The 23,346-nt window shown below is 32.6% G+C and overlaps 1 protein-coding gene across 1 annotated transcript in view; it reads right to left on the bottom strand.

Annotated features, from left to right (window-relative positions):
- The window catches only part of LOC137408472 (monocarboxylate transporter 12-B-like), a 33,843-nt gene extending 12,312 nt beyond the window's left edge, over nt 1-21,531 (bottom strand). Inside the window, exons 1-4 of the mRNA XM_068095010.1 lie at nt 21,413-21,531; nt 12,253-12,402; nt 3,634-3,777; nt 1,956-2,138 (exon numbers count right to left, since the gene is read on the bottom strand). Coding sequence (XP_067951111.1) covers nt 1,956-2,138; nt 3,634-3,777; nt 12,253-12,402; nt 21,413-21,473 — 538 coding nt within the window. The 5' untranslated portion in view covers nt 21,474-21,531. The remainder of the gene's footprint in view (nt 1-1,955; nt 2,139-3,633; nt 3,778-12,252; nt 12,403-21,412) is intronic.
- Nucleotides 21,532-23,346: the final 1,815 nt, after the last annotated feature.

Below are 23,346 nucleotides of genomic sequence, written 5' to 3' on the forward strand. Positions count from 1 at the left end.
AAATTTCACTTCCATTGTTTATCATTTTCAAATATCTTTATTAACTTCCTTTGGTGTTATAACAATTTTAGTGGGACGATATGGCAAAAGAATTTGATAGGACTCAGGTGTTGGATGCGATAGATGACAGAGATGCAGATGAAGAATTATGTGGTACCGAGTATGATTTTTAACTAAAAAACGATGAGGAGCGGTGCCCTTGATTAACGTGATGATATTGCAAAAATTTCCAAAGATTTTTAAAATTGTATGAATTTTGACAGTTTTAGCAAAAAAAATTTCATTTTCATTTATTTGGTGACATTTTTTGTGTGCTTTTGGACTTGTTTTCCAGCATGTCATCAAATATAATTTGATTATTAACAGCTTTAGATATATCAACAATATATACCCCCCTCCCAAGGATAGGCGACGGCTATCATATGGGCGGGGTTTAATGATCGTTTTCTGTTAGGATTGTGCTAGCTGGTTTTTGGTTAAACGTTGTAATCTTATTTTTTTCTACATAAATTTTTGCGCGAATTTCGTCATGATTACCAATGGAGCGACCGCCATAACATCGCAGTCAAGCCGCATAGACAGAAGAGAACAACTACCTTTCAGTGCAGCTGATGCATCAGGTGCAGTACGTCTTGTGCCAAGCTGTTGTGTTGCTCGCCCGCTCGACGGGGGGACAACTCCGCAAAAACAACAGTTTGTCAAGACAGGTTAGGTTTAGCCTGGGCATGGCTCTCGTGGGGGATTGGGAGAGAGAGCCTGGGACACATAGCAAAAAAAAGGTAAGGTAACTTCTGCAAAACGAGTGACATATGTTACATATGACGCTAAGACTGATACTAATGAAAGCGTGTCGATAGATTCAGATCTCACGATGTATTAGATGTGGCGCGTTTAAAAGCCTATCGTCACGGTAACGTGACTTGATCTAGTGAAAAGCCTATGTTTTTGATAGGCTGGGTAGTTATGTAATACCCCGTTTGATAACAAAATGATAAGAACCATAGGTTACTATTCTCTTGCGTTTTCACGTTTGCAGTTTCATTTCATATACTGATGAAAAATGGAGCGATTCAAAGTTCATCTATCAAAGCTAGGCATAGTCACGTTGAGACCAAAACAGTCTCAAGCTTTACAACATATTATCGCAGGTTTTGACTAATTTATAGTTCTTCCTACTGGCTTCGGAAAGAGTATTTGCTTCCAGATGACACCGTTTTGCAGTGGTAGGTCCGAGTTGTTCATAATAACTGTCGCGAGTAATCACAATACTCCGGAGTAAAATAGAACTGAGATTACTTTTTCCTAGATAAACTTTTCTTAATTAGCAGCGTACGATTCTTTTTGTTAATCTATTGCTATTCGTTTGTATTGTTATTGTGAAAATCTTTTATTCAATTGATTTAATTTTTGATTACAATTAAATCAAAACCAAATTAATTAAACATATGAAATAATATAACTCCCGTGATTGATTTATTATGCAACCAACATTTCATACTTACCACCCAGCGTTTGTTTGCTGCCAATTCAGATTAAAAATACATGTACATGTAATACATAATACTCGCGAAGATTATAAAAAAGACCGTCACTCGATACTCCTTCGGAAATAACGATTGTGATATTAGCGACTGCAGAAGTCGACTTTTAGAGTTGTCTTCCTCGCGTGTTGCAATGTGTCCCAGGCTCTCTCTCCCAATCCCCCACGAGAGCCATGCCCAGGCTAGGTTAGGTTCATCCCAACAGAGCTCGATCATTAAGCCCCGCCCACATGATGCCTGACGCCTATCCTTGTGGGGCCTGTATATCATTGGATATATTTAGTAAATGTTTCAAAACATCCCAATTTTTGGCAAATTGCCCAGAGATACTGACGCAAATTAACTAGGATGGCCAGGTTCTGGTGGCCAGGTTCCAGCATCTAATTTATTTGACAAATTCTTAGCATACCTTACCATACAGCATGCAGGCACCTCTGAATGAGAAGTTGTCAAAGAGAAGTCGGAGGACATAGGGGATTATCATGAAGCCAACACCTGCCCCACTCGCTATTATTCCTAGAGCTAAGGCTTTTCTCTTTTGAAAGTATGGCCCGCTTACAAGCAAAGGCACCATATAGATCATCTGCTCTCCTACACCTGCAAAAGTATTTTTATTTAAATTAAAAACGGAAAAAAAAGTTTTTTCTTTTTTTTTAAAAATCAACTTTTCGATACACGACATAAAATTGGCAAAAACTTTTTGTTTGAAAAATGAAGTATTGTCCAGCATAGAATCATTAAAACCATTTTTCAATATTGTAAGTAAAAGTAAACAAGGCTCATAGTAACTAAAAACCAAATATTAAAACTAAAAAAAACATATAGGCCTAAATTGAATTTATTTAAATTTTCAAATTTTAGTGGTAGAAACTAAATGTAAAAATAGCAAAGACTATAAATGTAATTAATTTAGACTGTATCTACCGCAAGTCAAAGTAACTTATGCAGCTTATTTTTACCACTTACTCTACCACCTAACCTACACATTGCTGAGCCTGCAAGTCTTAGCAAGTCTTCAAGGTAAAGCAATAAAAACCTCTTTTCCTGATTATTGTTTTTATTATTTAATTTTTTAGATATAATTCAGGTTTTTACTTGTAGGTTTTTACATAGTAATATGCAGTGACTATGTTTTAACGTTTTGAAGGTATGGACCACTCTAGCCTCGTGGTCTAGAGTGCTTCAACTGCCAACAGGTTGGGGTCCAATTCTAGGCCACTGAAGGTGACAGAAATGACATGCAACCTCAATTGCTCCCTGAAACTGGGCATGAGTACAGATGTAAAGACTTCCTTACCACTGGACTCAGATATGTCCGGTCAAGGTCACTGAACTGTTGTTTGTACAACAACGGCTCTTAAACACACAGCCTCTACTTGTAGTAAGCTAAAGCCTGGTTCCCATATCGATGCGAGACTTCGGCAGTAACTTGCGCAGCAAAATGTTTGCGACGCTTGGCTCGGTGGCATATAGTCACATAAAAGCTGCATCGCTAAACATAATTGTGTAATCACATAAAATGTTCGCTCGCCATGCCGTTTCTATAATGGTGACCTTCACCCGTACAGTGCATTTCGGGAAGGTTTTTTGCGGCCTTTTGCGAAATTTGAACAGTGCTAAACTGTTGCGTTGCCGCCGGCAACTACCGGCTGTACCCGGCGAGTAGGTTCCCATTTCATCGCTAATAGCCTGTGGTGGTGTCGCCGGTGCTTTGCGACGTATATGGGAACCAGGCTTAAGCAGGCATAATAATTAATCTTCAAAGGGTGGCCCATGTATGTCATTACTTGCCGAATTTATCTTGGCTTTTTTCATCATTTCGGAATGAATTAAACAAAATATTACTATTTTAGTCAGAAAATTTGCTCTAGCATACAACGTATTTGACGTAAAGGGCGAATATTAACATGGATTAATTTTGTATGTCAAATTTTCGCTATATGACAAACTTCTGAGGCCAACTAAGCTGCCTGACAGGGCTGAATAGTAGCTACTAAAATAAGGTGATATGCAAAAACTAGGCTCTCTTAAAATGCATAATTGTTCTGAAAATTACAGCTTACAACTACGTGTAGATACAAAATTCACTGACCAGCGATAACGCCATAGGAGAGAAGCATGGCGGGTAAGGTGGTAGAATACGCCAGCCCCAAGTACCCAATCATGTCTAGCAAGAGTCCAAGTGCCGCAACTGTTCTATGAGAGGTCTTCACCACAAGCATGCCAATACAGGGAGCTATAACAGAACACATGACTTTGATTCTCTCATAAACTGGTTAGCAAATATCATCCTGGTCCTGTTCATCTAGCACTGTCTATCATGCCTATCAATAACTGTCAATAACTATCAATAACTATCAATAACTGTCAATAACTGTCAATGACTGTCAATAACTATTAATAACTATCAATAACTATGAATAACTGTCAATAACTGTCAATAACTGTCAATAACTGTCAATAACTGTCAATAACTATCAATAACTATCAATAACTATCGATAACTGAACACCGTCCATCTTACACTCACTATAGTAAACTCTCATGGACATAAAAACACCATTACATGCTCATATACAATGTTAGCACAACATTGTACAACAAATTCATGGTAGATCTTAAAGCTCTATAAAAAAACCATAATATGATACAAACTTACTATGTTTCCATCTTTCACATAGGGTATAAGCTTTAATTTTATTTAATTAATATTAATTTAATTATATTATTGTACAGATAATTAAATTAATATTCATAAGGTAACATTAGAACTTCTAAGTTATGTTAAACATGCAAAAACAATAAGTTGGTATTATATTATAGCTTTTTTAATATATTGATACCTTTTAATTAAAAAATTGTTTTTTCACCCGAGTGGGTAGTAATGTTTGCTGAAGTTCCAGGTTCTCCAGAGATATATATCTATAGTAGTTTATATATCTATAGTAGTTTATATATCTATAGCAGTTTATATATCTATAGTAGTTTATATATCTATAGTAGTTTATATATCTATAGTAGTTTATATATCTATAGTAGTTTATATATCTATAGTAGTTTATATATCTATAGTAGTTTATATATCTATAGTAGTTTATATATCTATAGTAGTTTATATATCTATAGTAGTTTATATATCTATAGTAGTTTATATATCTATAGTAGTTTATATATCTATAGTAGTTTATATATCTATAGTAGTTTATATATCTATAGTAGTTTATATATCTATAGTAGTTTATATATCCATAGTAGTTTATATATCTATAGTAGTTTATATATCTATAGTATTTTATATATCTATAGTAGTTTATATATCTGTAGTAGTTTATATATCTATAGTAGTTTATATATCTATAGTAGTTTATATATTTATAGTAGTTTATATATCTATAGTAGTCTATATATCTATAGTAGTTTATATATCTATAGTAGTTTATATATCTATAGTAGTTTATATATCTATAGTAGTTTATATATCTATAGTAGTTTATATATCTATAGTAGTTTATATATCTATAGTAGTTTATATATCTATAGTAGTTTATATATCTATAGTAGTTTATATATCTATAGTAGTTTATATATCTATAGTAGTTTATATATCTATAGCAGTTTATATATCTATAGTAGTTTATATATCTATAGTAGTTTATATATCTATAGTAGTTTATATATCTATAGTAGTTTATATATCTATAGTAGTTTATATATCTATAGTTGTTTATATATCTATAGTAGTTTATATATCTATAGTAGTTTATATATCTATAGTAGTTTATATATCTATAGTAGTTTATATATCTATAGTAGTTTATATATCTATAGTAGTTTATATATCTATAGTAGTTTATATATCTATAGTAGTTTATATATCTATAGTAGTTTATATATCTATAGTAGTTTATATATCTATAGTAGTTTATATATCTATAGTAGTTTATATATCTATAGTAGTTTATATATCCATAGTAGTTTATATATCTATAGTAGTTTATATATCTATAGTATTTTATATATCTATAGTAGTTTATATATCTGTAGTAGTTTATATATCTATAGTAGTTTATATATCTATAGTAGTTTATATATTTATAGTAGTTTATATATCTATAGTAGTCTATATATCTATAGTAGTTTATATATCTATAGTAGTTTATATATCTATAGTAGTTTATATATCTATAGTAGTTTATATATCTATAGTAGTTTATATATCTATAGTAGTTTATATATCTATAGTAGTTTATATATCTATAGTAGTTTATATATCTATAGTAGTTTATATATCTATAGTAGTTTATATATCTATAGTAGTTTATATATCTATAGCAGTTTATATATCTATAGTAGTTTATATATCTATAGTAGTTTATATATCTATAGTAGTTTATATATCTATAGTAGTTTATATATCTATAGTAGTTTATATATCTATAGTAGTTTATATATCTATAGTAGTTTATATATCTATAGTAGTTTATATATCTATAGTAGTTTATATATCTATAGTAGTTTATATATCTATAGTAGTTTATATATCTATAGTAGTTTATATATCTATAGTAGTTTATATATCTATAGTAGTTTATATATCTATAGTTGTTTATATATCTATAGTAGTTTATATATCTATAGTAGTTTATATATCTATAGTAGTTTATATATCTATAGTAGTTTATATATCTATAGTAGTTTATATATCTATAGTAGTTTATATATCTATAGTAGTTTATATATCTATAGTAGTTTATATATCTATAGTAGTTTATATATCTATAGTAGTTTATATATCTATAGTAGTTTATATATCTATAGTAGTTTATATATCTATAGTAGTTTATATATCTATAGTAGTTTATATATCTATAGTAGTTTATATATCTATAGTAGTTTATATATCTATAGTAGTTTATATATCTATAGTAGTTTATATATCCATAGTAGTTTATATATCTATAGTGGTTATATATCTATAGTATTTTATATATCTATAGTAGTTTATATATCTGTAGTAGTTTATATATCTATAGTAGTTTATATATCTATAGTAGTTTATATATTTATAGTAGTTTATATATCTATAGTAGTCTATATATCTATATTAGTTTATATATCTATAGTAGTTTATATATCTATAGTAGTTTATATATCTATAGTAGTTTATATATCTATAGTAGTTTATATATCTATAGTAGTTTATATATCTATAGTAGTTTATATATCTATAGTAGTTTGAGCACTGGTCTCACGATCTTAGCCATTCTATTACATGTTTATATGTATTAATATTTACATTAATATATATTAATAAATAATAATAACATTAATAAATTTAATAAATATATTAATATATATTAATATATTTATTAAATACGAATATATATATATATATATTAATATATATATATATATCTTGGGGCACTTCCAGTAGTCATTGGAGCACTGAGCGCAATAACACCGGCGCATAAAATGTGGCTTGCCCAAATACCAACAGCAATCAACTCAGGTGAATTGCAGAAAAGCGCGCTATTGGGAACAGCTACGATCTTGAGGCGAGTGCTCAAACTCCCAGGTCTCTAGTAGGAGACCCGAGTTAGAGCAGAAATTACCACCCATACGGGTTAACCGGGGTAAGGACACAATTTTTTTTTTTCAAGTTTTTTATATATATATACATATATATATTTATACATACATATATATTAATATATATATACATTAATATATACTAATTTAATCAAACTGGCATTAATTTATTTTTTATATTTATGACTACATTACAGTCATGAATAAAAAGAATTAGCACAAACGGTTTCGAAAGCAAAATTCTTCTAATTAAAATAGAGTTGTCTGCTCTTGTCCTTTTTTTAAAATATAATCATAAATGCAACACATAATGTTGCAAAAATTGTAAAAATTAGTCTTATTTAGCAAATCTGTTTTTTAATTGCCTGTCTATAAGGTTGTTAGATTAAAACTTTATTATGAAGAAAAGGCAGTTTGTAGGTTTGTATTGAGCAATTAGGTTTGTATTGAGCAATTAGGTTTGTATTGAGCAAGTAGGTTTGTATTGAGTAAGTAGGTCTGTATCGAGCAAGTAGGTTTGTATTGAGCAAGTAGGTTTGTATTGAGCAACTAGGTTTGTATTGAGCAACTAGGTTTGTATTGAGCAACTAGGTTTGTATTGAGCAACTAGGTTTGTATTGAGCAAATAGGTTTGTATTGAGCAAATAGGTTTGTATTGAGCAAGTAGGTTTGTATTGAGCAACTAGGTTTGTATTGAGCAACTAGGTTTGTATTGAGCAACTAGGTTTGTATTGAGCAACTAGGTTTGTATTGAGCAAGTAGGTTTGTATTGAGCAAGTAGGTTTGTATCGAGCAAGTAGGTTTGTATTGAGCAAGTAGGTTTGTATTGAGCAAGTAAGTTTGTATTGAGCAAGTAGGTTTGTATCGAGCAAGTAGGTTTGTATCGAGCAAGTAGGTTTGTATTGAGCAAGTAGGTTTGTATTGAGTAAGTAGGTTTGTATTGAGTAAGTAGGTTTGTATTGAGTAAGTAGGTTTGTATTGAGCAAGTAGGTTTGTATTGAGCAAGTAGGTTCGTATTGAGTAAGTAGGTTTGTATTGAGCAACTAGGTTTGTATTGAGTAAGTAGGTTTGTATTGAGTAAGTAGGTTTGTATTGAGCAAATAGGTTTGTATTGAGTAAGTAGGTTTGTATTGAGCAAGTAGGTTTGTATTGAGCAAGTAGGTTTGTATTGAGCAAGTAGGTTTGTATTGAGCAACTAGGTTTGTATTGAGCAAGTAGGTTTGTATTGAGCAAGTAGGTTCGTATTGAGCAAGTAGGTTTGTATTGAGCAACTAGGTTTGTATTGAGCAAGTAGGTTTGTATTGAGCAAGTAGGTTCGTATTGAGCAAGTAGGTTTGTATTGAGTAAGTAGGTTTGTATTGAGCAACTAGGTTTGTATTGAGCAACTAGGTTTGTATTGAGCAAGTAGGTTTGTATCGAGCAAGTAGGTTTGTATTGAGTAAGTAGGTTTATATTGAGTAAGTAGGTTTGTATTGAGCAAGTAGGTTTGTATTGAGCAAGTAGGTTTGTATTGAGCAAGTAGGTTTGTATTGTGCAAGTAGGTTTGTATCGAGTAAGTAGGTTTGTATCGAGCAAGTAGGTTTGTATCGAGCAAATAGGTTTGTATTGTGCAAGTAGTTTGTATTGAGCAACTAGGTTTGTAATGCTTTTTCAAAGCTGGTACATAAGGTTTCTCCACCTGTGTTTTGTGCTGTTTAGTCATAAAACATAACACATTAAAACTTTAACCTAATTGTCTAGTTTTACAATATCAATCTGGTCATAATAAAGTTTAATTGTTGGTTCTCTCTGACAGATTTAATACTTTTTTGTCATCCAAGTGCTCATAAGTACAATGTTTCCATGACAAAGTTAATCCGCAAGTTTTCACCATTCGCAGGATGGAAATTGCAAACACCTGCAAGACAAGCAAGTTTTGTTACTTACAATCTTTTACTGAATGTTTCATGTTTGCAAAAGTTGGAAACGGCATTTGTGAATAATGCGCATGAAAATGCCATGCAGGCTATTCCATTTTAAACATTTACCAAATTTCTGTCATTCTTATTTTAGTTTGAGCGGTTGTAAATGTGCAACTATAACTTTGGTATCGAAATCCTTATCTTTCTCAGCAAAACATCCGTGTTAATCCACAACTCGCGAATGTCCATTGACACACTTATCACACAGTAGCTCAACGGGCACACAACTCCAATTTCACATTACTCGCACCATGGAAACAGTGATTGGTGTGAATAGCCTTGTCTGTGTTCACAGAGAAGTAGCTATCTGTAAAAGACTTGTAGCTGCTGTCATACTCATCAGATGTTACTCATGCTCTCTCCAGTTTTCTACAAGCTCTACAACCCGTTTGTTTCTCTCAGTTAACTAATAATCGACTGCCTACAGATTTTGAAAACGTGCCAAACTGTTTTGGTCATATCAAAAATAATTGAGGATGTTTGTGGTGTGCTATTTGATCAGCATATAGTTAGTTGATAAGAGAGGTATATCTGGTACACGGGCAAGCTAGATTATTAATTAGAGTCTACTTAGAGAGTTTAGCTTTTTCTAAGGTTAGTTGTTAGCATCGCAGGTTAAAACATTTGATGCTTGCTGTAGGATGCCCATTTTTACTTTATTCATCTCAAGTACTCTGGCAGTCGAGTGCGCTATGAGAGATCTAAGAGATCGTCAGGTGTAATAAGGAATGTTAGTCTACCATTCTGAAAGTTCGAATCCTGCATGATGCAATCACTTTTCCCAATACTCATGCTTCAGACAGATGAACGCCGACCTTATTATAGTAAAGATTGTTCTTTATTTGTTTACTATTTATTTTATGACTGTTGACCATTGTCTACTGTCTACCTCTCAGGTAGTAGCATCGATTTATTTGTAGTGACTCCAGGAGACATAAAAACATGCTGCTGGTATAAAATTTAAAAAAAGCATCTTTAAAAATAAACTGTGAAAAGACCTGTCATACCATTAAATTAAATATTTACTATGATAAGAGTTGTGTCTGTCCGTCTATCCGAAGTCAGTCTAAGGGCCCAACCAAGTGCTACCTGTCTGCCCCCCTCGACCATCAAACCACAGTCAAGAATAATTATGCGCATAGTTATTACACATGATGATCTCTCACGGCACTGCCAGTGTACCAGTAAGTTATAATTTTGACCAAATCACTTAATAAATCTCAATATAAAAAAAATTAAGAACTTTGACTATTTTTAATACTCTTTTGATGATTTTCCATTTTTAGGTTAAAATTTAAATTTTAGTAACTTTAATAAATTTTAATGATATAACTTTAACTCTCAGCCAGATTATGTAATTTGGCATCTGTCCAAAATTTAGTACCAAGTTTACTTGAGTTAAAAAAAATTGAAATCTTTTCCACTTGAGATATGATACGGGACTGCCAGCATACTAGTCATTACTATAATAAGAGCTGTGTCTGTCCGTCCATCTGTCTGTTTGTCTGTCCGAAATCATGCTAAGAACGCGAGGAAAAAACTGTGTCTCACACAGATTGAACTTCAACACTGCGCTTTAAAATCTGGTTCTCTAACCACTACACCACTCAGCCGGACACCACTTTACGAATTTATTACGCATTGGTGCACGGGTCCTCATGGTGCACGAGAACTTGTGCCACCAAACTAGTAATTACCATTTTGGGCACACTACAGCCTCAATTCATTGTTTGTGTTGTGAGATGTTCGGAGGTGAAGAGCACTGGCCACTTGAGATTCTGATGTTCTGAGGTGAACTGAGGAAGGGTATAGTTTTGGTTTTGTAGCTGCTCATCATGGGAGTTGCGCTACCATGCTTCTTATCTCGGTATCGAACAACCTCTAGAGCCGATTCATTCCATGATAATTAGGTTTAGAGATATTCTAACATTGACTCCTGTACAAAAACTTTTGTTGGCTTTCAAAAACTTTGAATTAAAGCTCTTCAATAAAAACTGTAGCTTTTACAGCAAAAACACCGGCTGTATGTCAGCAAAAGACTTTTGGCAAAGCCTAATTCCGGCCAAGCGAGTAAAAAGTTCAGTAGTGAAAGAGTTAATATTTGCTATACAAACAGTCAAGAGCTGGGCTAATATATGTAGTTAAGTTATTGATTGTGGTTTATTGTAATTTATCAAAATTACCATAAGTCAATTTTTGGTAAGAATTGATAAAGGATCGATTTTGTCTATTTGGGTGAATTGAAGCAATTCATTGAAGTTAGGATAGCTGAAGAATTGAGAATTGAATTGTGGTGTTTGCCGCTTGAATACCAAGTTGAATCAACTCTTACACGATCTATGATGCATAAGAATTAGAAATTATTAAAAATTGAGTTGTTAATTCTTAAAAAGGATTGAATTGAATCGAGTATTTTGTAAACCCTAAAAGAAAAACTTACACAAAATTTTAATAGATTTTATCAGAAAATATTAGTATTTTCTCTCTATCATTTCCGATTGTTTTTGATGATTGAGGTGATCTGATTGCTAGGATGTTTGAGGATTAAAATGGACAAAACTCAATTGCAGTTAAAATTCTCAGACGAAAAATATGTCCGGAATGACATCACTAGTTGCTATCGTTGCTGCAGCTGCAATTATTGCCTTAAGTTGTAGCATTATGCGTCTCTATTCTGTTGATATCTTTGCAGCTATGGACAACATAATCACACTTTCACTTGATCTGAGAATTTTAACCGCGATCAAGTTTTGGCAATTGTAACCGTGAAACATCCTGGCAGTCAGATCACCTCAAACATAAAAAAACAAATCACAAATTATAGAAAAATATCAATACTGTTCTGATAAAATCCACTAAAAATCTGTGCAAGTTGAGCTTTGATAACTGCTCTGTCCGATGTTCACACTCATCATCCATAACCAAATCGCTCGACAGGAACTTTTTAAAGCTAACAGCTTCCTGTCTGTCATACTTTACATCACAAGTTGTTCACCTACAGCTATGTTCACAGCGAATTATACTTTCTCCTCCGCCCATCATACATGTAAACCAACAACAGTCCATCATGAATTGATCACTGCCCATCCTACTCTATTGTACACTCCGCTCTACCTGCTGTTCCTCCTGGTTCCTAGTCTACCATTAACAGAGATACTCACCAAGTATACAGCCAAGAGTGAACTTGAGAGAGAAGACCCAAATCAGCTGCGGTGTTGTATAGACCCCCTCGTACTGTTCTATAACTTCTAATAATATGATTCCTTGGCATTTGAAACCTCCAGCTTGCAGCGCGTAAAGACAAAAGGCACCTGTAATAAGCTGTCATCCCTGAAATGGTTTTTGGTGTGCTCATACAAAGACATGACTACATAGCAATATGTTTATGCAATTAAATTTTTCTACGACAGCCATAAAAGTCAATCTATAGAGTTACATTACCTTTTTGGGGATCAATTAAATTTCATAGTTTTCATAGCATTGCCCTAATATAAGTATAACACGTTCTACTTAGAGAAGCCCCTTGTTTAACTCTGTCTAAAACTTCACTGTAAATAAAACACTGTTTAAAATGCTGATGCCGACGGCATTAATGCCTTTCTGCGAGTGAAAAGGTGCAAATATATAGACAAAGGATTAAAACATATATCTCAGCCTCAATCAGGGTGTATATGCGAGTAGAAATGAATCCATATAAAAGGGCGGGGCCGTGTGGCCCATATTATACTATACCATCTCACAAAGTACATGTACTTTACTTCGCACATATGTTAATGTTTGTCTAGCCTATGCTAGTTAACCAAAACTGGAGAGGTCATGACCTTTATAAGTTGTCACAGCACACTGCCATAAGAACATCTTCAACTATCATGCCATTTCAAACATACTACATTTTATTAAACAAAATTTTTAGGCATGCTACTAGCTAATGCATTTTTAATTTAAAATGTTAATTTAATGGTGTCGAAAGATGGGTTTGACTGCATTATTAGAGAACATATATTCTATGAGCATTTTCTCTCAAGGCTTTGAAAGTGCCACCGCATAATTTTATCAATTGATATGCATTGTTACAGCTGAAGCTGGTGATTTAAAAACCTTTAGCCTGGTTCTTTACGATCAGTGTTTCACAATAAAACAAGCTTACATACTCGCGTTACTTTTATGTTATACATTCCTAAGGCAAAAGCAGCTGAATTGAAAATTATCTTTAAAAACAAATTTTAAAAGAATCTAGCATTTTAGATACTACTAAATGTATAAAAATAAAACTCACAATATTTAGAGTTTTTGAAACTGATGGTCCAGTTTCATGATACAATTAGTTATTCAAAGTTTGATTTTTTTATAAGAAAATTTTAAGCAAAAATTATTTATTTTAAATTTTCTAAAACTAGACTCCCGACAGTCCGATTTGCTGTGAGAGACCATCAAGAGTGCCAATAGAGCAAAGAGAATAAGTATGTGCACAGTTATGTATCTTACATATTCAAAAACTAATGTATTCAAGAGTTATTATATTTATAAACAATTAGTGCAGTGGTCAGTGTGGTGCTCTACTAAGCCAATGGTTGGGAGTTCAAACCCAATATGACACAATATTTTGCCCAATATCTAAGCATGGCTTTAGACAGATGGACAGACACAGTTCTGACATGTATTATTATAAAAAATTTATTTTAAACTTTGTAGTTTTTACAGAGCAAACCCCTCTGTATCCTATTGGTCCAATGTGACTTGCTTTTTTAAAACGTGAACATACATGTGTCACCTTTTTACATACACCTGATAGCTTCATACTTCCTGTCCAGTGAAAAAAAGTTTCTGCAAACAAAAAAAGTTGGTGCAACGCTTGCCTCCTTGCTGATATGACAATGAGGTCAGGTTGATAAGAAAAAGCAACTGACTTAACAGGAAAATCCGCCTATTACATTCTATTTTTAGACATATAGCAACAGGTTTCAGCTGAAGAATAATATTTTTGACAAAAACTATTGTAAATGAATGTATAGGTGTATTGGGTGCACAGGAAGTTCAAATGTAGGATGCGCGTGTCACACTAACAACTTTTAGGGACATTTAATTGCCAAGAAGAGCAATTCGAGAGGAGCTAGTTTTTTGCTTTGGAAAAAGGAGGTTTGAGTACCACAAACAAGGTTGCATCTCAGCAAACTGTCACATCACAGTTCATTGCTACGACATCACTACAAGCCATTTTAATTTTAACAGACAACCATTGCAAAGTATAAACATTAACCAGGTCTCTTCTTGCTCAAGCATTCTCTTGTCTAAATATCTTGATTGTTGATTAGATAAATGATTTGCCAAGTTACTTATATATAGACTCACGATATATATGTATTTAACATTGTATTTAACATATATATGTATTTAACATTGTATTTAACATATATATGTATTTAACATTGTATTTAACATATATATGTATTTAACATTGTATTTAACATATATATGTATTTAACATTGTATTTAACATATATATGTATTTAACATTGTATTTAACATATATATGTATTTAACATTGTATTTAATATATATATGTATTTAACATTGTATTTAACATATATATGTATTTAACATTTTATTTAACATATATATGTATTTAACAATTTATTTAACATATATATGTATTTAACATTTTATTTAATATATATATGTATTTAACATTGTATTTAACATATATATGTATTTACCATTGTATTTAACATATATATGTATTTAACATTGTATTTAACATATATATGTATTTAACATTGTATTTAATATATATATGTATTTAACATTGTATTTAACATATATATGTATTTAACATTGTATTTAATATATATATGTATTTAACATTTTATTTAACATATATATGTATTTAACATTTTATTTAATATATATATGTATTTAACATTGTATTTAACATATATATGTATTTAACATTGTATTTAACATATATATGTATTTACCATTGTATTTAACATATATATGTATTTAACATTGTATTTAACATATATATGTATTTAACATTTTATTTAATATATATATGTATTTAACATTGTATTTAACATATATATGTATTTAACATTGTATTTAACATATATATGTATTTAACATTTTATTTAATATATATATATGTATTTAACATTGTATTTAACATATATATGTATTTAACATTGTATTTAACATATATATGTATTTAACATTGTATTTAATATATATATGTATTTAACATTGTATTTAACATGTAAATGTATTTAACATTTTATATAATATATATATGTATTTAACATTGTATTTAACATTGTATTTAACATATATATGTATTTAACAATTTATTTAATATATATATGTATTTAACATTGTATTTAACATATATATGCATTTATAAGTATGTACAACTGTGGTGTAGTGATAGGAATTCAACTAAGGTATGTGTCAAACTATGGCATCTATAGAATCATGATACAACAAAGTTAGGTGAGCAGTTTGAACATACATGTATATACAATTAGGGTATGTACATTATACTATAACAATATGTGTACTATAACAATATGTATAGATAACAATATCTATACTATAACAATATGTATACTATAACAATATGTATAGATAACACTGCATGTACTACCATGATATGTTGGCTGTCACAATGTGCATATAATCATGATGTTTCTGCCATCGTGTGTGCATGCATAGTGCATGCGTGCGTGCGTGTGTATGTTCATATATTTAACCTTGTGATCTATGCATATAGTTTTCTGGTGTACTCGTTACAAAATGCCTCAAAATGATGAAACAGTTTTTTAAAAACTTAGCAATGTTAAATGAAAAGGCCTCTATTTCAACATTTATGATTCTAAATTCTCTCATAAGCCCATGACAAAGATTGTAGAATGAGTTCATTTTCAACTGGCCTGTTTAGATAAGCTTTTTATAAAGCATGATTTCATGTCGCTGAAGCTTTTTTTCTTATAAACTATCATCAGAAGTTTTCTCTTGTATAAGAATCCTATGCTATGAAAATGGCGTGCAGGCTAAAAGGTTGTTTTTAGGAACATTCCAAGGCAAGATGTTTTCTTTTACTCAGAGGTTATTGCAAAATTAGCATTTTTCTATGACCATAGTTGGCAGGCGGTCAGATAGAAGACATGTGGGTCAGGGAATGGGACTATTACAGAAAGTCATGGTAAAGCAATTGACAGTTGAACCAGATAAGCAAAGGTCACTGCATACAATGCAACTATTGATTAAATGCTGAACGCTGCCAATAATAAGAAAATATCGCCTAGTTGAAATTACATTATGTTCTATGATAATCTTCGGTAATCCTCTATGATATCCTTTGGTAATCTTCAGTATTTTCACTAACTGCTATGTCAACCAACAGCACAAAATTTTATTGTTTTACACATAAAGTACCGTATAATTAATTAGAAAATATCAACTTTTTAATGCAAACAAGCATGCAAAGTATTAAATCTTTGTTTTCATGAGTAGATTATAATATTAACAAAAATAATAAAAATGTTACATTTTAAGCTAATTTAACCATGTTTAAAATCATCAAATTTTTGTTACAGGTTTGTTTAGGCCAGAAGGTGGTACGCCAACTATAATGATATTTACATCTCTTGTTTTAATTAACACCAACAGGTCAACATTGTAAAATACTTTGAGAGAAAACAGAGGTGTATAGTATAGTCCTGGCCACATGAACGTGTGGTTTTACCAGCATTCATTTCTACTTGCATATACGTATATCCGGATTCCACATATATATCCTGATTATACATATATATCCTGATTATAATCAGCTGGATACATAATCAGCTATGTTGTACAGACCAATGCTATCCTGTCATATGCCAATGCATCCTGTCAAATGCCAGTGTTTGTCAACTCCCAAACAGCTAGCTTCAGAATGAAAATGTTTGCTTATATAGAGTATATTTTACTCACAGTATGATATGCTGTTTTCTTACTGTTACAATAGACTCCAACCATTTTTTAATCTGTGGCATTTATTAAAGATAAATGTCTGTGATAACCACTGTAAGTTGTGGGGTCTTTCATATCTAAGAATTCTCACAACTTTTTCTTATGATTCTGAGCACACTGCATTGTTCAGTCAACTCATTCAAATGATATTGAAGCAACAAGGAGCAAGCTAAGGTTGGGAGCCATAACTGTTACTAATAATTGCTTTTTATAGGAATTGAACCCCAACCTGTTGTTTGCAGGTCTGGTGTTTTAGACCACTAGGCCACGGCTGCTCTGCCAATAACACACTCTAACTACATTTTTATAATTAAACTGAAAGGTTGACTTGCAACAAAATTCACATTACATTTATTTGGTATCAAAAGATTCACCATGTCTCACTCTGTTGCGTTGTAGGTGAAAAATATGTGGGAATGTGATTACAAGCTCTTAAAAGCTAAAAAACCAACAGTTAATCGCAGCCACGTGAGACCGCCGTAGTTTGGATTCTCTTTCCAAAACGGCTCAAATGTGACGTAGTTGTATAAGATGGTTTCTGTTTACACATTCATGCAACCTTATTCGTCGAAATATTTTCACAAATGTACTTCATGCATTCGATAAAGCTATGTCTATTGTTCTTACGAGTCTGCTTTATCATCATTGTAATGCTGTTACTTTTAGCAGGAATATCTTATAACTTACCGTAAAAATTCATTTAATTTTTTAACCTTACCTCGAAGGAGTACATATCATTGTCTGATAATCAAGACGAGCCTGTTGGTCACTTGTGATAATCGAAAAGTGCTGCAAAAATTATTTGCGAAGTATTGGGTCACATGATCAGATTATGACTTGACGATTAGATCAAGCCGAAACAAAACCGTAAAGTAGCGAGCATCTATATTTGATACGGGGTATTTGGTAAAACCCGAAGTGTTTGTCATAAAATCGTGCTGCGATAAGTTTTATATTGAGCTTTTTATTGGCCTTTCAATTCACGTGAGAACATCACGTGACAAAACAATAACCAAACTGTAATGCCTACGTCAGAGAAATAAAGAGATTCCAATCTACGGTGGCTATTCATTTTTTAGTTTTTAAGAGCTTTTTATCACATTCCCACGTATTTGGCGCCTACAACACAACAGAGTAAGACATGGTGAATCTTTTGACACCAAATAGCTGTAATGTGAATTTTGTTGCAAGTCAACCTTTAATCATTCTATCTTGATCAATCTCACCTCACTTTCTTTTCCCTCTCCATAACCTCGCTATCATGCTAGCAAAAGCTTCAAGTTTTAAATATAAAAAACTAAATAGAAATGCAAGCAAGCATTCAAATACTTTTATATTCATATCTTGGGAGCTTCTCAATAGTGATACAAAATTATTTGAAACAAAAGAAATCATTGTTTTAAACCTCATCTAATCAACAAATTATTGCTTAATTCAAATTTATCAAATAACTATTACAATTGATGAATCAGCGGAAAAATATTCATTAATTATTTGCTCATTTGCCACAAAAATCCTTCAGCTTTCAAAGTAAAAGTTTTGCTCATGCTAAAGCAACGTTAAAACTCGGGCCACAATAATAGAAACAACTAGTTGTTTAGTGTGTCTGTTGTTACACATGTGTGGCAACACGTGTGTGGCAACACGTGTGTGACTACAGTCACAGTCTTGCTATGACACCCACAAATTAGACTGAAACCTTAGAATATTCAATAAAGTCAGTACAGTAAATGCATGCTTATTAAAAGTTATTATCTTTGTAAAATAAATTGTTCCTTTCTGAGAAATTCTTTCGTGGATTTTACACACTGATAACAGGTTCTCAGCTACTATCGCTGCTACTATTGCTGCTACTATCACTGTCACTATAGCTGCTACTATCGCTGCTACTATCACTGTAACTATCACTGTTACTATCACTGCTACTATAGCTGCTACTATCACTGTTACTATCGCTGCTACTATAACTGCTACTATCACCGCTACTATCACTGTTACTATCACTGTTACTATCACTGCTACTATCACTGCTACTATAACTGCTACTATCACTGCTACTATCACTGCTACTATCACTGCAACTATCACTGTTACTATCACTGCTACTATCACTGCTACTATTACTGCTACTATCACTGCTACTATAACTGCTACTATCACTGCTACTATCACTGCTACTATCACTGCTACTATCACTGCTACTATAGCTGCTACTATAACTGCTACTATAACTGCTACTATTACTGCTGCTATCACTACTACTATCACTGCTACTATCACTGCTACTATCACTGCTACTATAACTGCTACTATCACTGCTACTATCACTGCAACTATCACTGCTACTATCACTGCTACTATCACTGCTACTATCACTGCTACTATCACTGCTACTATCACTGCATTGTGCTTTGAAGGTTCGTGCTTCAAGACTCACTTCTTATGCATAAAATGTGAACTGATGTACAACCTTGACTCCTAAAAAGCCTCTTTTCTTTAATCGATGTTCTTTACAGAACGGCTCTTACAAAAGATTTTTTGACAAATTAAAACAACGTTTTGGATGCTTTTGGCCGTTACGAGACGTATTCAGTTTTGGATTGTTACCATGGTTACTCCTATAGCTTGCTATAGTTAAAATTTTAATTTTAATCCAAAAACTATTTTCAGCTAGTTAGTACTGCAATATAGTCTCTGACATAAAATAACCTTTAAATAGAGTTTCTGACACTGCATAATAATAAGGATAAGCAAACAGAATATGATATTCATTGTGTAAAATGATATTAACAGTTTATTAGTTTGGTAAGCTGTCCTGGTTTTGGGGCAAGCGTCAGTCAGAATGTACAAATTTTAGCTATGATGAAAACTTGCCTCAAAGGAATGACAACTTCGACTTAGAATATCTGTGAAGCATTAAATGGGGTGTATGTTCTATCTGAATATCAACAACCTTTTCTACAAAGTAATTGTCCATTGTCAGATGGCTCAATCAGAAAGCACAAACGTAATTCTAACAACTATAATTATTGGAAAAGCTTTCTACCTTCTCAGGCTAACAATGATGTTTGTGGAATTGAGTTGGTTATTTGCCAACTGCGCTTGTTGATGCACGAGTGTTATTAGGTGCAGTCCTACCTGCAGATTTGAACCTTAGTAAAATGACAGAGGCAACTTGGCACTTTATCACATTCATGGCATTCTTAAAGCGATCCAACTTCCGTGTGTCTCGAGTTGAATAATCTATGTTATTGAGAACAACTGAGGACACAATGTAACCTATTGTGTTTACTAAAAGCAGGCAAACCCATAATTAGGTGAAAAATATAATTTAAATTTAAAATTTTTATTATTTTATTTTTGTTGTATTTAAAACAAGTGTGGTAAGGGTGTATGATCCAGCATTGTATGATAGTATTTCGGTGTCAACTTCTGTCAAATCAAATTCTTGCTGCGTGAATATACGTATCATTATATTTTCGATCAATTCTCAACAGCCCCTATTATTACCAAATTGTATTAAGCATCATTTTCATTAACAAAACCATCTTTTTTGACCTTAACAAATCATATGGATGACGATTCCCAAATTTTTTGGCCTAAAACCACATACCAAATTTCAAACCATTCTGTTATCAGAAAGTTGGTTTTTATAGGATATCTATATACACACACGCACACACACAAGCGTGCGCACACACAGGTACATGCACACACAAACAAACATGGAATTTCACTTTTATGCATGTAAGATAGTTACACTCTATATTTTATACGCCTTATGTAACTTATAGCAGCAACCCAACTATGGTTGTTATACCTTTGTTTATATCATTACAAGGTCGCAATCTAATCTGTGAATTATACAAGAGCAATTACCAGAGCAGTGAGAGTGAGACCTACATTGCGTTATGCGAAGCTTGTGCGGTGTTAATTTAGGAGCAATTCAAATCGGCTGACTCAATCAGATGCCTTTATAATAGATAACAGTAAAAATCAAATAGAATATTTTCTGTGAAGTGCATTGAACTAACACAAAACTGCTGTTGCACCTGTTGGAACCTGTTGTTGTCTGCCTTGGAAACTTTTTGTAGGCTTGAAGTTAGTTCAACAAAATTAAATAAAATTCTTGGTGAACACTTCAAAAAAGTAAAATAAGAAGTAGTTGTGAGCAACAAATAATTGTAACTATTCCAATTTTAGTGTTTTTATTTCGTTTAATAGTTCTATTTTTACACAATACACAAAAAAATGTTTTTGAGACGTAACTTCGCCTCAACCGCTGTAAATTCGAACAAGGGAGATACTCACCTCCCACTATTACCCAGGCCCAGCCCTTGTCTATAGGTAGTTCTTTGCCTTTCTCTCCCATCTCTCTTTGGTCGTGTGTGTCAGCTTCAGCTTAGCTAACATAAAGATACCAGGAATACTCTGATTCACACGACATTTCTACTCTCACACAATCCTCGGTTTCAGTGTGACATCACGCATGACCCTAATAAGCCCCGCCTTCTTGGAAGGTATCATACGCAACTGCACGGAATAATTCCTACGTTATATAAATCATGTATAATGTGCTTGGCCCATCTCCAGATAGTAACTGTTGGCGAGAAGAATGTGTCTGAACATTAGGTTGTCTCACCACAGCATTTTTATGGTTTTAATTATTGTGAATGCGAGAGAGTCCAGTATACCACCTGTTTTGGTAACTGCATAAATCATACTTTCTGGGCTCAGTTCAACTAGGCTACAGGCTAATAATCTATACATCTCTATTAATTATTTTTTGACCACCTTTATATCTACCTTTATACCTTGATCACCTTTTGACCACATTACTGCTATGCAGGTTTTTCTGAACCTTTTAGCAAAATTTAATGTTTATTTGTACCGTTTTAAATTATATATAGTAATTCTATTTACAGTACATAAACTATAAAGAGTCATACTTCTTAGGACTCTTTAATAAGTAACTTTTTTGAAAGAGCGGCTGAACTTCACGTATCACTAATCAACTGGTTATATGTAGCATAAACACTTGTGTTCAACTAAGCATTAGTTGTGCACAATAGCGCACTGGTGAATCAGTGCTTTGTTATTGCACAATAGGGTATTGATTATGTTATGCATTACTATAGCTCAATGACGTAATGTCAATGCAGGGAATTACCCAATATAACGGCGATTAAAAATAGCAAAATAAAAATTCAATGCATCAACTAACAACCCTGAGTGTATCAACTAACAATTCAATGTATCAACTAACAACTCTGAGTGTATCAACTAACAATTCAATGCATCAACTAACAACCCTGAGTGTATCAACTAACGATTCAATGCATCAACTAACAACCCTGAGTGTATCAACTAACAATTCAATGCATCAACTTACAACTCTCAGTGTATCAACTAACAATTCAATGCATCAACCAACAACCCTGAGTGTATCAACTAACAAGTCATGCATCGTGATAATCTCTGCAGCTAATGTTCACATCAAGCTGTGTCGATGACCACATAAAAATGGCCATTCGCCATGCCGCTTCGAAAGTGTTGACCTTCAACTGTACAGTACATTTTAGAAAGGTTTTGTCTGCAGCTCCTTGGGAAAGGTTAACAGCGTTGAACTCTTGCGGTACTCGGCGTGTAGGTTCCCATTTCGTCGCCAATAGCTCTGTGATCTTGCCAGAGGCGCTTGCAGGCGTAGATGGGGACCATACTTTAGTTACATAACCACTGAAGTGGTTGTGACTGCGATTACAAAATTTGTAGGTCATATTTATTGCCTCCAGAACAAGTGATGTGGCTGGTATTTACCAAGCCACATGCCACGTGAGTTTATTAAATAAAGCTTGTTTTCGGAACTGATGCTAAATCATATTTCTATGTTGAGCACTTGCCTGCCAAAAACTTCTACGGATAAGAGGTATTTGGCAAGTGCTCAACATAGAAATATGTTTAGTACTCGCCAAACATAGAAATAAGGAGACGCTAGAGCATAATCCCTATATTTCCTATGTGCGGATGATGCGAATTTGGAATCGTGTGCACGTTGAGTTACCACGCGACATGCGCATATTAACATATTACCATGTGCGTGTTACCATGCGGTTGTAATCTTTGTGAGTTCAAGTTCAGTATGAAGCGCTTTTTTCATTCATGAAGCTTCATCGCTATAACTAAACAGACAGACAGACAGACAGACGACAAACTCTAAGATTTATATACAGTCAAACACAAGTAAC

Source organism: Watersipora subatra, chromosome 11, assembly GCF_963576615.1.
Source record: "Watersipora subatra chromosome 11, tzWatSuba1.1, whole genome shotgun sequence".
Classification (NCBI taxonomy): Eukaryota; Metazoa; Bryozoa; class Gymnolaemata; order Cheilostomatida; family Watersiporidae; genus Watersipora; species Watersipora subatra.